The sequence below is a fragment of the Cavia porcellus genome, unplaced genomic scaffold, assembly GCF_034190915.1.
Source record: "Cavia porcellus strain 051 isolate PalLab524CR breed Dunkin Hartley unplaced genomic scaffold, mCavPor4.1 scaffold_1, whole genome shotgun sequence".
Lineage (NCBI taxonomy): Eukaryota > Metazoa > Chordata > Mammalia > Rodentia > Caviidae > Cavia > Cavia porcellus.
Genome location: NW_026947484.1, coordinates 193643661 through 193660204, shown reverse-complemented (window position 1 = coordinate 193660204; position 16544 = coordinate 193643661). Strand labels below are relative to the sequence as shown.

The 16544-nt window shown below is 48.7% G+C and overlaps 2 protein-coding genes across 7 annotated transcripts; both read right to left on the bottom strand.

The window, feature by feature from the left end:
* Positions 1–4786: 4786 nt before the first annotated feature.
* Positions 4787–6498, bottom strand: Rpp25l (ribonuclease P/MRP subunit p25 like). 3 transcript variants are annotated; one of them, XM_005004070.4, is made up of 2 exons: positions 6022–6498; positions 4787–5597 (listed from the first exon to the last, which is right to left on the bottom strand). In XM_005004070.4, the coding sequence occupies exon 2, from the start codon at positions 5562–5564 to the stop codon at positions 5073–5075; it is 492 nt and encodes a 163-aa protein (XP_005004127.1). In that variant the 5' UTR covers positions 5565–5597; positions 6022–6498; the 3' UTR covers positions 4787–5072. The 3 variants fall into 3 exon arrangements, with proteins under 3 accessions (XP_005004127.1, XP_005004125.1, XP_005004126.1); XM_005004068.4 differs by having other exon boundaries at positions 6053–6496; XM_005004069.4 differs by having other exon boundaries at positions 6199–6287.
* Positions 6499–7574: 1076 nt separating this feature from the next.
* Dctn3 (dynactin subunit 3) lies at positions 7575–14938 on the bottom strand. 4 transcript variants are annotated; one of them, XM_063226226.1, is made up of 7 exons: positions 14739–14938; positions 12907–12991; positions 12178–12294; positions 9880–9963; positions 8926–8984; positions 8067–8126; positions 7575–7881 (listed from the first exon to the last, which is right to left on the bottom strand). In XM_063226226.1, the coding sequence occupies exons 1-7, from the start codon at positions 14832–14834 to the stop codon at positions 7792–7794; spliced, it is 591 nt and encodes a 196-aa protein (XP_063082296.1). In that variant the 5' UTR covers positions 14835–14938; the 3' UTR covers positions 7575–7791. The 4 variants fall into 4 exon arrangements, with proteins under 4 accessions (XP_063082296.1, XP_003470889.1, XP_063082300.1 ...); XM_003470841.5 differs by having other exon boundaries at positions 12178–12264; XM_063226230.1 differs by lacking the exon at positions 8926–8984 and having other exon boundaries at positions 12182–12294.
* Positions 14939–16544: the final 1606 nt, after the last annotated feature.

Sequence of the window (16544 nt, the reverse complement as noted above, 5' to 3'; positions counted from 1 at the left end):
TGATTGACTGAAAAACTGAACATTAAAGTACTGTATATATCTTGCATTTAGGGCTTCAAGGGATCTGCACAGAACCTGCAAAGGAGAGGCAAGGGCCATCCCTTTGCAAATGCTGCCACCTTATGTCTACGTCTAGAAGTGCGGGCAGAACATCGCCTACTCAGAGCAGGAACCACTGGGATCTGGAGATGACCAACAAAATCAGGCTTGATTCCTGAGCACCAGGCTGGCAAGGAAAGGGGAGGTAGGTCCTGGAGAAGTTTCAGGAGTTAGTGTCAGTATCCTTTCAATACCGTTGATGAATTACAAGCAGACAGAATGGTAAGAGTGAAGGATCTGGAGAGAGAGATCTCAGAGCACTTGGGAAGGGTGACGAAGCATTAATGTGGCCAGGGCCCAACATCCAAGGAGCCCAGGCTAAATATGGATTGAATCATAGACAGCATTAAGCTATAAGGCCACTCAATGAATTAATTTGGATCTTTCTGTCCAATCTGGCCGTGAGAGGCTAAAGGAGAATGCCAGTGAAGGTCAGTCTGAGTGGCCACATATTGGAGGTTCAGCATTCACTCACGCATTAAATATGTACTGAGCACCTACTTACTAATGCCAAATGATATCCAAGATCCTTAAGTTACATCAGTGAAAGACTCTTGCCTTTTATATTCTTATATTCTCATCAGGGGTAGACATAAACACAACTGTTATTTTAAAGAAATTGTATTTAGAAGGTAAAAACATACATGGAGAAACAGACACAGTAAGGGAGGTCAAAGGCGCAGACTTGCAGCTTTTAATGAGTGGAAAGAGTAAGTGACATCTGGGCAAGGACTTCAAAGAGGGACATAACTGTGCAATTATCTGGGAAGGTGACTTGGTTTGGAGGAGAGCTTGATGAAGGGGAGTAAAAGCACAAAACTGTTGTAAGATGAGGCCTGGAAGATGAGATCAGCAGGACTTGGTGTCTGCTTGGCTATGGGAAGCACACCACGTGTACTTGTAGGCATATTAGATGCTGAAGTTCCATTGCAAGACTAACAAATACAGGTACCACTCTTAAGGCAAGGTAAGAATGCTCAACACTTCTGGTCCTAGGTGACTCCATTATCTACCTGCATGTTCCTTCCATGCCCCTACCCCTTCATTTACTCAGTGGCGTTTCCTCCTGGCCATCCAGCCAGGTATTCCTGTACCTGCAGCTTTTCATTGCTCCTACCTGTTTTAACTGTCTGGAAGAATGCTGGAGTGCTTTTCCTGCACTCTTTCTGTCTAGTGGATGCTGCTGAAGCTCACATACCCACTACTAATAATACACTAGTTCACTGCCGACAGCCTGCCCTTGGCTTTCAGCCCTGCCTGGTCATCTTTTCCAATTACTACAGCAATCTCCCATGTTCCCTCACCCTACTCTCAGCTATAGAACTGGACTCCTGCTTCTTCTCCACTCTATCTGTACACACACCCATCCTCAACTCTTTTCGTCCTGTTAAAAGGTGTCCTCTCTCCAACTTCTTGAAAGGGCTGGCCCCATTTCCTTTTGTAGCCAAGGCAAAACCTTTTCTAACAAGTTATGTAAAGAGAAACTGCACTGAAGTGGGTTAAAGAGAAAGTAGGAAGTTAAAAAAAAAATTATATACAATTAGTGCTCTCTTCTGGGCTTGGTTACACTTTCTCATTCCAAAGGCCTCACTCCTCTCGGGCTCCCTACCTGCCATGACTCCTACAGGCCCCAGCTGGGCCTTGTAGAGCTCAAGGTGGAGGAAAAATAGGTTAGAGTTGCTAGTTGCCCCTTTCTCAGTCTGTAGTTTATTTCTGGATTCTCTTGAGATACAGATCCTGTCTTCTCACTGGGACTTTTGAGCCTGGTTGTTTCCTTCCACAATAACACTTTTATCATCATGGGACCCCCAGGTGGTACAATAAACAGCCTAATTGGGGGTCCCTTCTAGAGCTCAAGGGCCTTGCAGTGCCACCTGACTGAATCACTCCTTTGGAAGTTTCCATGTTTATTCCATGTGATTCCTTTACCCTCGCTACAGAAAAATGGATCAAGATGAGATACTATCAATGGCCAATAGTCTGCAAGAGTCTGGCCCCAAAGATCTAGAGACCAGGGACACCTGTGACACTGAGAACTGTTAATGGCAGCAAACACACAGTGACGATGTTAAAAGGCAGGAAGCAGAAGCTGAGATGGAGTAGAACCCCTGAAGCATATTATTATTATTCTGGTTTTGCAATTTGCCAATGTCAAATTGGAATTGTCAAGGCTTAGCTTCCAAAAGTCCTGGTTCCATTGGCAGTACATAGATGATGGTAGGAATTATGACTAGTCTACTTTTATATAGATATGAAGGGAATTTTAAAAAATTGTGAACAGCATAGAACTGTTCTATGTTTTTTTTTTTTGTACCAGGAATCAAACTGATGACCTCACGTTTGCCAGGCAGGCGCTCATGCTGCTGAGCTAAATCCCCAGCCCCCAGAACTTTATTTCTTGTTTGGTTTCGTGGCCCACACCTATAATCCTAGAACATGGGAGGCTGATGCAGGATTGCTGCAAACTTGAGGCCAGCCTGGACTACAGTGAGTCCCAGAACTATACCTCAAGACCTTGTCTCAAAGACAAAAACAAGAAACTCCCAATACTTTCTTAATTTTAAACTATGCTGATATGTCTTAAACTGTGTATGAATACTTATCATTTTGATGCTTGAAATTAAACAAAGCAAGCTGGGCACGGTGGTGCACACCATCAGTCCAGCACTCAGAGGCTGAGGCAAGATGATGAGATGGAGGCCATCAGGGCTACACAGTGAGTCAAGGCTGCCTGAGCTACACAGTGAGACCCTGTCTCCAAAAACAAAAGCAAGGAAACAATCCGATGCACCTTCTAAACCTGTTTTGTTGACTTTCAGTGTTGATGCAGACTTGTAATATATATAAGCTGCATGTTAGTCATATCATCTTTTTATAAGAACTACAATTGTAAACAAGGAACAACCCTGAATTATTTGAAAGAATAGAGGTGAAGCCACTGCTTACAGCAAGACACTTGAATTCCCACAGCATCCATAGTTACCTTTAGGGGTTTATGAGATGCTTCATGATCCTCTGTATTTGAGGGGTCTGGTGGGGCAGTCACTGAGTTTCCAGGTCCAACATTCTCTGAATACTTACCATCTGTCCTGCCTACCCACAAGATCTTTCATGTCACTCAAGCGCAAAAGCATAGAACTTTTTGTAGGTATGGTGGCCCACATGTGTAATCCTACAATGTGGGAGGGTGATGCAGGTTTGCAGCAAACTTGAGGCCAGCCTGGACTACACAGTGAGACCCTGTCTCAAAAAACCGAAACACAGCCAAAAAAAAAAAAAAAAAAAAAAAAAAAAAAAAAAAAAATCCGACATGAACTGAGTTTTTTTTTGGTCATGATTGGATACCCAGGTTGCTGAACACATTGGAAAAACCTTGAGATCCAACTGATTCAACTCTTTGCAGTCCAACCTGCTCTAGTGCCTGATAGTCCTTGGCTACTGATACAACCTTTATTTCTTCCCTCATGCACTCGACCTTGCCACAGTAGATCTGAGTCTAAGGCCAAAGTGAAGCAGGAAAGAAACAGCAAGGGTAAAAAGCCAAGGATGAAACTAGAGGAAGATGTGGGGCTAAACACCTCCCCATCTGCCGCTGTCCTTCAGTACTGGAGACTGAACACAGCAATTTTATACTGAACTGCACCGGTAACTCTTTTTGATATAAAGTCTGCTAAATTTCTCAGGTTGGGCTCATACTTGCCTCAGCCTCCCAGAGTGCTGGGATTATAGGCATGCCACTATTCCCAGCAATTGAGTGTTTTAAAATGGTAAAAAAGCATCCATAAAATGAGTCATTTATAATAATAGCATGAAGCATTTATACAGCACTGGATACCCAAGTGGTATCTGTCAAATATATTTATCTCATTTAATTCCCTTAATCACCCTGTGAGACACACTTTTGTGTATGTGTGGTACTGGGGACTGAACCCATGCCTTCACATTGAGCTACACTGAGCCTTTTTTCTTTTTAATTGAGATAGTCTCACTAAACTGCCCAGATGGTACATGAACTTTTAACCTCCTGTATCAGTCTCAGAGATTACAAGAATGCCCCCACCACACCTACTGAAGTAAAGGATCTTGCATTAAAACGAGAACACTAAGGCACAAGCAGTAACTTGTGAAAGGTCACAAAACAGTAACTTCCAAGTGGCAGAACCAGAATTCAGACCTAGGAAGGCTGGGGCGTCAGTAAATGATCCCACTGTAACACATGGTACAGCTGAAGAAACATGACCTGGCAGCATTCTCAGACCAGCCCAAATCAGGTGGCAAATACCCAGCCAGGAGGGGCTGGGGATTTAGCTCAGCAGCGTAAGCGCCTGCCTTGCAAGCAGGCAGTCGTGAGTTCGATCCCTGATACCGATAAAAAAGAAAAAGACAAAAAAAAACCAAAAACAAAAACCAAAACCCAGCCAGGGGCCCAGATAGATTCTCATTACTGACTGAGGCTTTCTGTATGTTGTGTGTATGCCCGGTGCTAGGATCTGAATCGAGGCCTCATGGATGCTAGGCAAGTGCACCACTTGCTAAGTGCTACATCCAGCCCGTGCCTCTTTATTTACACTGGATCCTCCCAATTCCAGCCTGAGCTTACCTTCCCCAGTCTCCAACCTATCCACTTCAGAGGGCAAAGGCAGGGACTCCCATGCATCTCATTTCCACACAGCAGCCAAGCAGAGGCTTATCCGATAAATGGCAGAACCTTTATTTCCTAACTCTTTCTCTAAGCCTATCAGAAGGCAGATGGGGTACAGTGTATGAGGAAAACAGAGAAAGCCCTTCTCAAGCACGCCAGAATGCAGCAGAGACCCCACACCTGTTCTCTTCACCGTACTGTGGTCCTTCCCCATATGCCAGGGGGAGCAGAACTTCTTGGACCCAGCTTTGTTGGGGATGTTTAGCTTCCTGGAAAAGGCACAGTCAATCCAAATATCAGGCCTAGAGAATAGCTTTGGCTCAGCAGGTCTTCAGGATCGGTTGTCTCGAGCCCTTCTTTGGGGTCTCGAGCCACCGCTGGAACTGGGCACAGAGCCTAGGCCAGGGGCTGCCCCTGGGGGCTGGTAACCACATTCACTAGGGTCCAGGGGGTCACGGCTGAGCAGTACCCACACTGCAGGCACATGGCGGCGTACTGTGAGGGGGTCTAGGCCTGTGTCAGGCGAGGTTGGGACCCAGCTGTCCTCAGTCTGCAGGAAGCGCAGTTTGGTGAGCTGATGCAGGCCTGGGACTCGCCGCTTGACAATCTCAGCGCAGCTGACAGCTTTCCCTGCAGCTCGGCCAGAACCTGAGAACACCACGTGCCGGGCACTGCCACCCTCCAGCCGACCCAGTGCCAGCCCCAGCAGGTTTCGAATTTTGCTGCCATCTCGAACGCGCATCTCCAGGGTATCCGGCGGTAGCTGGGGCATCGGGGAGGGTGCTGGTAGCTCCACGGAGCCAGCTTTCCGGTAGTGCTCCATGGGCTTGCTGTGGGGTCCACGTCCTGCTGCCCGCTGCGGGAAGGTAGCAGATGAGTGACCGCCAGGCCATCCTCTACCATCCCTCCACCCGCGCAGGCTGTGGCCGCTTTCTCATTCCCAGAAAGGGGATCACAACCTCTGGGCCCATTTCTCAGAACAGGGGCCATGCCTCCTTCACCCCAGGGAGATGCTGCACGCTCACACCCCTGTTCTCTAGGCAGGGCCCCAGGTCCGCTCCTAAATCCTGGAGTCAGGAGGCTGTATCTAACTCCCCATACTGAGCTTTCTGTGACAGGCCTGGCTATGGCCATTCTCCCAGCTCCCAGGACGGGAGGGCGCCCTCCTGGGCCAGGGACCCCCGCTTCGCCTTTCCAGAGGCCAGGGTACACTCACGAGCCCCAGGACCCCGGGACACAGCCCAGAACCCTTCCCAGCCCGGCGTTCTCGGAGGGCAGACCTGACTCTGGGCAGCCGCGCCCCGAAATTACCTGGGTCGATCTGCATCAACCCAGGTCCTTCAGAAGCGGGGGGGGGGGGGGCGCGTGGCCACGGCTCGCTTCTTCCAGGCCCTGCGGAACAGCAGGCGAGTCCCCGCCCGGCCCGCGGCCCCACCCCGCGGACACCAGGGCCTCACCGCTGCCGCTGCCGCCAGCGCGCGTTCGTGCCAAGCAGCCAAGATGGCGCCGACCCGGAAGCGCGCCGAGGCTGACGGGGCGGGGCGGGCCCCGGGCAGACGGGGAGGGGAGGGGCAGATAGGGCAGGGCGGCGCGACCGCGGGATTCGCGGTAGCGTGGGGCAGAGGCTTCCACGGCGGGGAGGGCCCGCGGATAAGGGCGGCCCTCGGAGGCTCGCGTCCGGGGACGGGGATTCCGCCGTGGGAGCAGGGCTCCCTGTTGAGGGGCTGCTGGAACGACGGCGGAGCCTGGAATGCGCACTTGGCGTGGTCGCTGCCGCTGCTGCTGTGTCAAGGAGATCCAATTACCGCATTCTGTGCTTCCGCCCCATCCCGTGGGCACCGGCGACCCACAGCAAGCTTTCAGCAGCGGACAGTCGGGCCGTATTTTGTGCAGCCCACTCTGGCTGTCCTGAGGAGAGGGTCCGGGCTGTACCCCACACTAGCCTGGACAGTCCTCACAGCACCCCGAGGCGACGGCACCCAGGGGCGTGTTCAGTTACCACGCTGCCGAGTAGGACAGGCACTCAAGCTTCTTAAATGGTTTTATTGAATTAACCACAGAAATGGCACCGGGAGTGAAGATTAAACTGGGAGACTTAACAGGTAGTTTGGGTGGAGTTGGCGACTGTTTGAATAGAGAAGTAGTCTAGGATGAGTGCCAGGTTTCAGATTTAGACAAGATCCAATTTGAGGGACAAACTGAGACTACGTGGGTTAGGCAGTCAGCAGGCAGGTCCGTCTGGAGCCAAGCCATTCCCTATGACCACAAGAGGGCAGCAAACCCCCGGAGTGCGCGCCAATCTCACTTTGTCCCTTTCTGTTATCCCTTGCCCCTCCTTCCCAACTTTTCCCAGCGCCTCAAACTTTCTACATCCAAACCTCTTGGGCTTCCTTTCTCAGCTGATGGCACCAGGTGGGCTCCCAAGAGAGAAATCTGAGAGCTCCTCTGTGCATTTGCATGTACTGCTTTCCTGGCTCCGAAAGTCCTCACATATCACCCATCAAGAATACTTCCCTTCAGTCCCTTGTTTCGTGTCTGAAAGGACCTTGTGCCCACCTTTTAGGACTTTCTTGTCTCCCTTGCTGCTTTGTGCACTTCAGAAATTAGGTGGCCCTACCATGTCTTCCCAACCTGGCATGGCATGACTTGGTAAACTCGGGATAAATGGATGCATAAAGGAATGTCCCAATCACATCAGTCAAATGACAGCCTTCATCCTGAAAGCTGTTCACCTCCCCAAAAGCCAAACCAGAATGATTATAGCTCCTATTCCAGTCCATCGGAAGGCTGACAGCTCTTTACCATCAAGGTCATCGTAGACCAGGAAGCCAGCTTCTCCAGAGATCTCCACAGTTTATTGCCATGGAATAAATACACTGATGGGAGAGGGGATTTTTGCAAAGCACAATTTCCAGGTAACTGGATCTCTGACCTCAGAGCCCCACCTGAGGGCAGATAGGGGTCCTGGAATCCAATAAATACAAAGCTTTCTTGCCTGGATAGACTGGCACAGGGCCCAGAGCCCGCTGCTCTGGGATGGGGAGTAGCTGTCACTCTTCTGCGGGCTTCACTTGCTTGGCAGCCTCTAGCTGGGAAAGCAGCTCATCCCACTGCACAAACTGCTTAGAGAGAAGCATTGTCTAATTATAGGTCAAGGTGAGAACAGAAAAGACTTTTTATATCCACCAAAGTGGATATGGGTGAGGGGGCAAGGAACAGATAGGTTGGTTGGGATGGGATGGAATGAGATGAAAGAGAGCTAGAGGTGTGACAAAAAAAGACAGAGCCTGGAGACAGCACCCATTACGGTGAGCAGAAAGGATACAGTCTTGTTGTATTCTTCCAGGAGAGTCTTGGACTCGTCAGTGATCTCCACACATTGGTCCTAATAAGCCCAGTGACAGGAAAAGAAATTGGACAAAGCCCCCATCTCCCATTAACTTCCTGCCCCCATCTTTCCCCATAGAAATTAGAAAAGTAACATCTAGCACAGAAGGAGTACATTGCCAATGGGTGTTTTCAGGCTTTAGGGTGGGTGTCCTACCAGCAACTCAGAGACCAATGGAGAGAGAGACGGGCTGCACAGTAAGTGAGCTTTCCCTCAGTATGTTTCTTTCTACTCTGTTTCAATTTCTGAATTTCTTTGAACTTGAAACTAGGGCCTCAGAAAAACAGAAGGCAGGGGAAATCCTCCATCCTCCAGCTATAGTTAAGGATGTAACACACCCAGGATTTTGTGTGTGTGTCTGTGTGTGTATGTGTAAATGTGCACCACTGGGATTAAACTCGGGGCCTTTGCACTGAGTTACATCTCCAGCCCTTTAGCTTTGTTGTTTATTTGTTTTCACATTTTGAGGCAGGGTCTTACTGACTTGCCCAGGCTGGACTCAAATTTGTGACCCTTCCCACTGTGGCTTCTAGAATGCTGGGATTACCTGGTTCCTAGAAATTTCCAACTTCAACCTTCTGGTGTCTTAAAATAGCCCTGCCCTCGGAGGCAGGAGGCAGGAGGCGGGGATGTGGCCCCAGGGAGGTCTATTCCCCTTTCGAGGTGGGCATGTGGAAGATAGAGGATAAACCTCCCAGTCTGCAAGCAGAAGCACCTTAGGGTCCTTCCCCAGGTAGCAGGATGGGAAGGCAGTGCCTTACCGCTGGGCTTTCTCTTGTTGTCTCCCCTCCCATACCTGCTGCTGAATATGGATCTGGGCCAAGTGCTGCAGGCGGGCAGCATGTTCGGGAACGGCTGTAAAACACAACACACACGGCCTCATGATGCTCGTGCCCTCCCCCGGGACTGCTCAATAGTCTATTAGGTCTTCAGCAGGATTAGAGTATTGAGTGGAGAAGCGAAACAAACGCCAGGCTTCATTGACCACTGTAGCCAGTGGGAGGGTGGTTCCCTGCCCACCCCAGTCTTAATTCCAGGACCCACAGGGGAAGGGAAAAGGAGGCACAGAGGAAAAAACCCTTGGAGTCCCCAATGTTGCCCTTACCCACCCAAGTGCTATGAACAGAGCCAGATAAATGCAGTTTTCTCTCTTATGAACCTGCTCCTTTGTACCTAGTGGAATAGGGTCAGGTTTGCCTGGATAAGGAACAGGAAGCCTGTAGATGGACCAAGGATGTATGTCACACCCACAAAGTAGCCGCTTGGAATCCAACATCCAGAGCCCTAGCCAGCACATTGGGTCCATGGAGGAGCTGGGAAATATGCCTCCAGAGACAGGCAAGATGTGTATCTGGATTCAATTAAAGCTACTGCCTGCTCATCAAAGCCCAGGCCCAGAGACTCTCAGCAGTGCAGCAGGAAGAATTCACACATCTGGCAGGGCTAATAGTAAAACTGGGTTCTATAACACCGAGGGACAGATGTTAAAGGGTGGAGTACAAGGCAGAATCCCCAGACTTAGGGCTGCTAGTGTTTGTTAGTGTCCTTAGGCCCACATCATCTGAGGTTTTGAAACCAACTCTCCACCCTGGGAATTTTAATCCTAGTGCAGGTGGCAGGAACCCTCAGGGTAGAGAATAAAAATGAGCAAACCCAGCCTGAACCCGAGGAACCTGAGGCACAGGGAAGTTCTGCTCATCCACCCAGCTCCCCAAGCAGCAACAGCAGAGCTGCAGTCCCGCAGAAGTACCTTGAATGGAAGCACTGTCCAGCATGGGCAGCAGAGTATCCACCTGCTCCAAGAGTGCGACCTGGGAGAGGATAAACTGCTCCTCTGAAGTGTAAAGACAAGACAGCAATGAAACAAACCTGGAATTGTTATCCCTGGGCCACCCTGGCAGGGTGATGGCAAGGCCTGGAGATGTGGGGAGTGATTCCGCCCAACAGCTTCTTTTCTGGGTACACATTCCTATCCTGCGCCCACCTCTCTTGCATGCCTTTCTCTGACACATCTGGAGCTTTTTCTAGCCTCTAACAACTTGGGCCATGGGAGTCTTGGGTATCACACCAAAAGCCCCCAGGAAGTTCCAAAAGAGATACGTAGCAGACTATACCAGGCAGGTCCTGCTTGCTGGCTTTCGGAGGTACAGACAATTAAAATAGCAGAAAAGCTGGGACAGCAATGAGAAAGGCCATTGAGAAGACTGGATCTGGTCTGGACTCTGTATACACAGGGAGTTCAGTGTACTGCAATTCAGCAAGACTTGGTGTCACACACTTATAATCCTAGCCACATGGGAGACTATAGCAGGAGGATCTCAAGGTGGAGGCCAGCCTGGCCATCTCTGGGTGACAGGGCGGGACATGTAGTTCAGTGGCAGAACCTGGCCTAGCGTGAGTGATGACCTGGATTCAGTCCCCAGTATAACACAAGTAAGCAAAACAAAACCCACTTAATTCATGGAATGGGAAGACATTCAAGAGAGAGTACTAGTGGGGTGTGGGGGTGCATGCCTGTAATCCCAGTACTTGGGAGGCTGAGGCAAATTCAAGCCCAACCTGGGTTACAAAATGAGCTCAAGGCCAGCCTGAACTGCATAGTGAGATCCTGTCTCAAAAAAAATGAGAGGGAGGAAGGGAGGGGGAGGGAGAGACGAGACAGAGACAGAAACAGAGAGACAGAGACAGAGAGAGAACCGTTACATGCAATGTTTCTCAATAACAAAAAACATTCAGTTGGCTGAACTGGAGCAGGGAGATCACAAGAAACAAAGCTGGATGGAAGGACAGGCCCAGCACACTGGAAGGCCTCAGAGAGCAAGCTAAAGAATTAGGATTTGATCACAGCAAGGAAAGGAGACACTGAGGTCTAAAGTAGGCAAAAGACACACTGGAAACAGGTCATAAAGATGAGACTGGGACCATGTGCAGGAAGGAAAGATCAAAGTAAAAATGATTTAGAAAACTGTGCAACTGTTTGTTTTTGAGTGAATGTCCACTCCACAAGGTAGTGGACAGGAAGGATGGGGAAGGATGTACAAGTTGGGCTCAAGTGTCGGTGCACCGAAGAGATCTTGAATTGGGTGCTGGTGCCACGGCAATTGACCAAGAGCTCTCGGGGGGCCCTGGCAACTGCTCCTTTTTACCTAGTCTTCAGTGTTGGACTGCATAGACAGGTTACAAGTTCATGTTCCTAAAGCAGAAGCTTTGTTTTTCTAGCTCTGATTGTACATATGATGGCAGGAACTTTCTGGATTTTCATTATGTTTCCAATATCCAGGATAAAGCCTTCATCATTAAATGTTTTTTTTTTTTTTTTTTTAGGGAGGAAGGTCAGACAAGGACTTGCTGTGTAGTTCAGGTGGGCCTCAAACTTATGACAATCCTCCTGCCCCAGCTTCCTGAGTACTGGGATTACAACCATATATCACCTACACCTAGCTACCAGCTGCACCTTGCTTTTTCTTTTGAGACAAGGTATTACTAGGTTATTAAATTGTTCAGGCTTGAACTTGTGATTCTCCTACCTCAGTCTTACAAGTAGCTGGGATTACAAGCGTGCACTACCAGGCCCAGCTGAGTATATTCTGCACGAATGAATGAATGAACGAACACTGGTGGAGTGGTATTCCTGCCTAAAACCGTGGATTTTCCCTCAGATTTCTCATATGAAAGATGAAACTCGTGCCAGTGCTCTCCCTTCTCTTGAATGATGTTATCTGCCTTCACTCTTTCCTAGAAGACCCTCTGTTCAGTGATCAGAAGGAGAAAAGTTCTGTAGGAAACTTGTATGGCAGGTGGTTGACAGAACACTGGAGGAGCACCCACTGTGACTAGTCCCATGACCTACCGCTGCTGGCCCACCGGTATCCGGGACCTGGAGTCTACTACAGGATCCACAGACTCACGTTGGACCTTAGCCCACAGCCAGGCCAGAATTCCAGACAGCAGTTTTCAGAGCTATATCTATGATGAGATGGGAGAGGGGGGCCCAGCTCTCTCACAGCCCGCACCCTCAGATGTGTATGCACCCAGAGTCCAGCGTTACCTGCTAAAATGAACTGCAGCTTAGAGGCATCAGGGATGGCAATACGGTCAATGTACTCAGGGTCCAGGTATTTGATCACATCTTCAACTAGAAAAGTACCAAGATGGAAACACAGAACTAACGGTACAGTGTTACAAAAGAAGTTTAGGGAGAGCCTTGAATGAGGAGCTGACACCCACAGTGACCCACAAGGTGTATCTATCAGGTTCCCTGTCCTATGTCCTTGTTTCTCTATTGTCATTACCTGCTGGCTGACCCAGAAACAACTGCTGCCAGCAGTCTGAGGCCTCAAGCATCTCCACTGACCTATTCTCACCTGGGAGAAGACTTTTTTCTCCCTCAATGCCACCAATAGGAGCCAGAGCTTCATCTGATTTCTAGTTGATGAGCAGTTACTAATTGTGACAGAACTAAAGAGACAGGGCTGAATCAAGCCTGGGGCTCACACTGGCTAATTTTTTTCTTGCTTCTAAACTCTACCTGGAGAAATATCATATCCTCTTCTCTCTTCCCCTCCTTTCACCAAGGGAAACTTTCAGGCAGGGCTCTTATCTCATAACTTGGGATACTGAAATGGGCTTGTGATTCATCTGCTAGATAGAAAAGCACAGCTAGCTCACCACTTCAGTAGGGGAATGTCTTCGCATAGGACTATTCTAGTGACCTACTGACTAGGAATCAGGTCCCAGGAATCACAAGCATGGGAAGGCACCCCAAGGAAGCACTTACTCTTTTTGTACAGAATCTTCACCCTCTCCCTCTTACTGGCAATGTTCCCCAAAGCCACCTGCACCTTGACCAGACCATCAGCCACCTGTAAAGGGTATGGAAGTTAATTCTAAATATATCATTTGGTTCAAGGCTTGGAAGCAGTAAAAAAAAACCTTTATCCTGCTGGGTGTGGTAGCCATGTCTTCGATGCTAGCACTTGGGAGGGTGATGCAGGAAGATCACCACAAGGCCAGGCCAGCCTGAGCTACACAAGTGAGATCCTTATTATGGATTGAAACCTCTACAAACTGTAAGCTGAAATAAACCTTTCCTCCTTTAACTTTGAGTGTTGAGTATTTTGTCTCACTAAGACATTTTATATTCCCTGGTTAATAAAACCCTAGGTTTGAGTATGAGAAATGCAATTACCTCACACAGGCCTTCATTACTTCATGGCTAGATGACTGAACAGATGTTACTGGCTGGCCTATCTCCAGCCTTATCTCCTCCACCTAAGCTCTAATGTTCCCAACTTCTAGGGTATCAATAATGGTGCAATCTTTGTAGGGAATACAAAAAAAAATCAAGTTAGATGTAGAGTTAAAAGTATATAGATTGAATGCTGAGCCTGGTGGTGTATGCCTGTAATCCCAGCACTTAGGAGACTGAGGCAGGATGATTACTGCGAGTTACAGGCCAGCCTTGGCTGTATGCCCTGCCTAAAAAAAAAAGAAAAGAAATCTGGACCAAAATACACATTGGAGACGTAATGCCATATAAACAGTAGCTGGAATTACAGAAGTGGATGAGCTTACCTAGGGTGTAGAAGGTGAGGAATTCCAATACTTAAGGGTCAAACAGAGGAGTGAAGAGCTCACCCAGATTTTAGAGAATAAATATGTGTGTGAGGCAAATAAGACTGAAAACAGCAGCCAGAGAGGTAGCAGGAAATCAAAATTAGAGTCAAGATAAAACAAGAAGAGAAGTTAGCTTTCAAATGTGAGTACAATCTGCCAGTGACAATAAATTCCACAAGAAGTGTACAGACAACTGGGTATGGTGGTGCACACCTGTAAACATAGCACTTGGGAGAGTGAGGATCATCACAAGTTCGAGGCCTGCCTGGGATACATAGTGAGTTCGAGGCCAGCCTAAACTACATAGTGAGATCCTGTCTCAACAAATAAACAAGAAAAAAAAGTGTACACACTGATACCATCCCTCTGACTCCTTAGCTGCAGGATATGCCTGACATGACATGAGAAATTCTTCAATAAACATTCTTTCCCTTTAGGAAAAGGGACTAGTGTACCTGTGCGTCGTACCTGTCAAAATTCAGTCATTGTTGTCGACTGGCAGCCCACTCTGAACACCCGGTACCCGACCCTTGACCTTCGTAATCCTGACCTTCTCAGGCTTTCTCTCTCATCCCTTTGCGCTTTCCTTATACAACTCTGCACTGCCTCCTCTGGGGTCCCATGGACAATTCCTTTGGCTAGTAATTCTGTTGGGCTCTGGGTCGGCACTTTCACTGTGGACTTTAGATCTCACCGAAACTCTCATTAGTCAGTCAGCTTCTCACCAATGTCAAGCCTCCTCGAGCTGTCTCCGAGGGCTGGGGCGGGGTCCCAGTCCCAGTCCAAAGAGGCCTAACCTTCGCTGAGCCCCGCCCCCGCCCGCCCAGGGGAGTGGATTTCGAGCTCCCAACAGGCTCTAACTAGCCCCAGATCTTTATTTCAAAGGCCTGATTGTAGACCTCGGCCCGGGAGCGACTGCGTCCGTCCCGAGGGCTGGAGCGGCGGACGGCTCTTGCCGCGGCCCAGAAACGGACTATCAGAGCACACTCTTACCTTCCTCGAGCCGCGGGCTCCGACTGGTCCGTACACCCAGCGTTCCAGCTCCTCCACTCGGGCCTGTAGCCTCTGTACATCCGTCAGGGCTGCCATCACAGCTGCAGCACTGCCTCCGCCGCGGGGAACTGACAGGGTGGAAGATCCACCCAAATAAGAAGGCTGGCCAATCCAAGTGCAGCCTGGCCTCAATACAGGAAGTGGCGTCACGAATGAGCTTTTCAAAGCCGGAAATGGTCTGACAGCACCGTTGGAAGATAGCCAAATCTGTCTGGTTACCTAGGCAACGCTACCTGTCGGCGGCCCAGTCCTGGCTTCTAGCATCTAGTTGACAACATTCTGCTTTTCTTCTTCTAATTCTAGCATACCAGAGTTTTCTCCACACATTCTCTGAAGTTGCACATATAGATACACCTATTCCAAAATAGGTACATTCACTTAGATCACTAGGAAGATGTCTGAATAAAAACTTTTGGTGTCTTTTAAGGTTTAAGAGACTGAGTAACCAGAGCCAGGTGGAATGGTACATGCCTGCAATTCCAGCATTCTAAGGCTGAGGAGGATCGCAATTTTGGTGACTTAATAAGACCCTATTAAAAAAAAAAAAAGAAAAAGAAAAGAAAAAAAAAAGAAAAAGAAAAAGAAAAAGCTGGCTGTGGTGGCGCATACCTGTGATCCCAGCACTCAGGAGGCTGAGGCAGAAGGATCACCACAATTTCGAGGCCAGCCTGGGCTACATAGTGAGTTCATAGGCCAGCTTGGACTATGTAGTAAGATCCTTTTCTCAAAAACCAAAAACCAAAACAAAACAAAGGTGCAGGAAGGGGACTGTATTTCTATGTGAAGGCCCTGAGTTCAAATTCTAGTATTCTTAGTAATAATAATGATGACATAAGTGATCTGTCCAAGGCACTCTGGTGAAGAATCAAGATTTAAACTCAAGCAGTCTGATTCAAGAAACTTCTTTGCTATTTGCCTTTACCTCTAAAAATATAGGCTAATGCTGCTTGTGTACTACACCATTCCCACCTCCCAGGCCCAAACAAAAAGAGAAAGCACTGAAGAGGGAGGGATTGAAACTTTATTTTCCAGATGTGCCCTGAGGGGCATTTCCTTCATAACACTCCAACTTGTACCTGGCTCCTGAAGGGCAACAGGGTTGACTCAACCTTTTGAGGTGGGGTGCTACAGATGACACTGATGCAGGGGCACAGGAGGGGGAAAGAATTCTTTGGTAGATGCTGCTGGAATTGGCCAAAGAGGAGGTGCCCTCCTTTTACAATGAGGTAGATGAAACATCAAACTAAAACCTTCAGCAGGGAAGTGGGGTGCAATATCAATCAGGGCCCCAGTGGGCATCTTGAAAGAATCAAAGTGAGAACGTGGCCCACCCCAGCAATGGGGTTGGGATTTAGTTCTGAGTTGGAGTTCTCAGGGTGAGATGTTGACAGGGGGTCCTGTTGAGAGTGGGGGAGCAGGGTTGGTGGAGCCCTGGGAAGCTGTTACAGGCTGGCGACGGGCAAAGAGAACACCTGGCGAAAGGGGTAGGAGGTGGTAAAAGGTAAACACAAGCAAGAGAGGGTGGGACACAGAAAAAGGGAAAAAAATGTAAGTGTTCCGATCACTAAAACACCACGCACACACCCGTGCCACCCAGCCTCCATGGTTGTAAGGAGAAGGCCCTCAGGTCAATGAGAGATTCCTATACCAATGTAGATAATCTTAAGCAAGAAATATTGACACTGAACATAGGCCCATGACAAGGCAAGCATTCCATGGTAACCATGCCACAGGGCCATGCCTTAA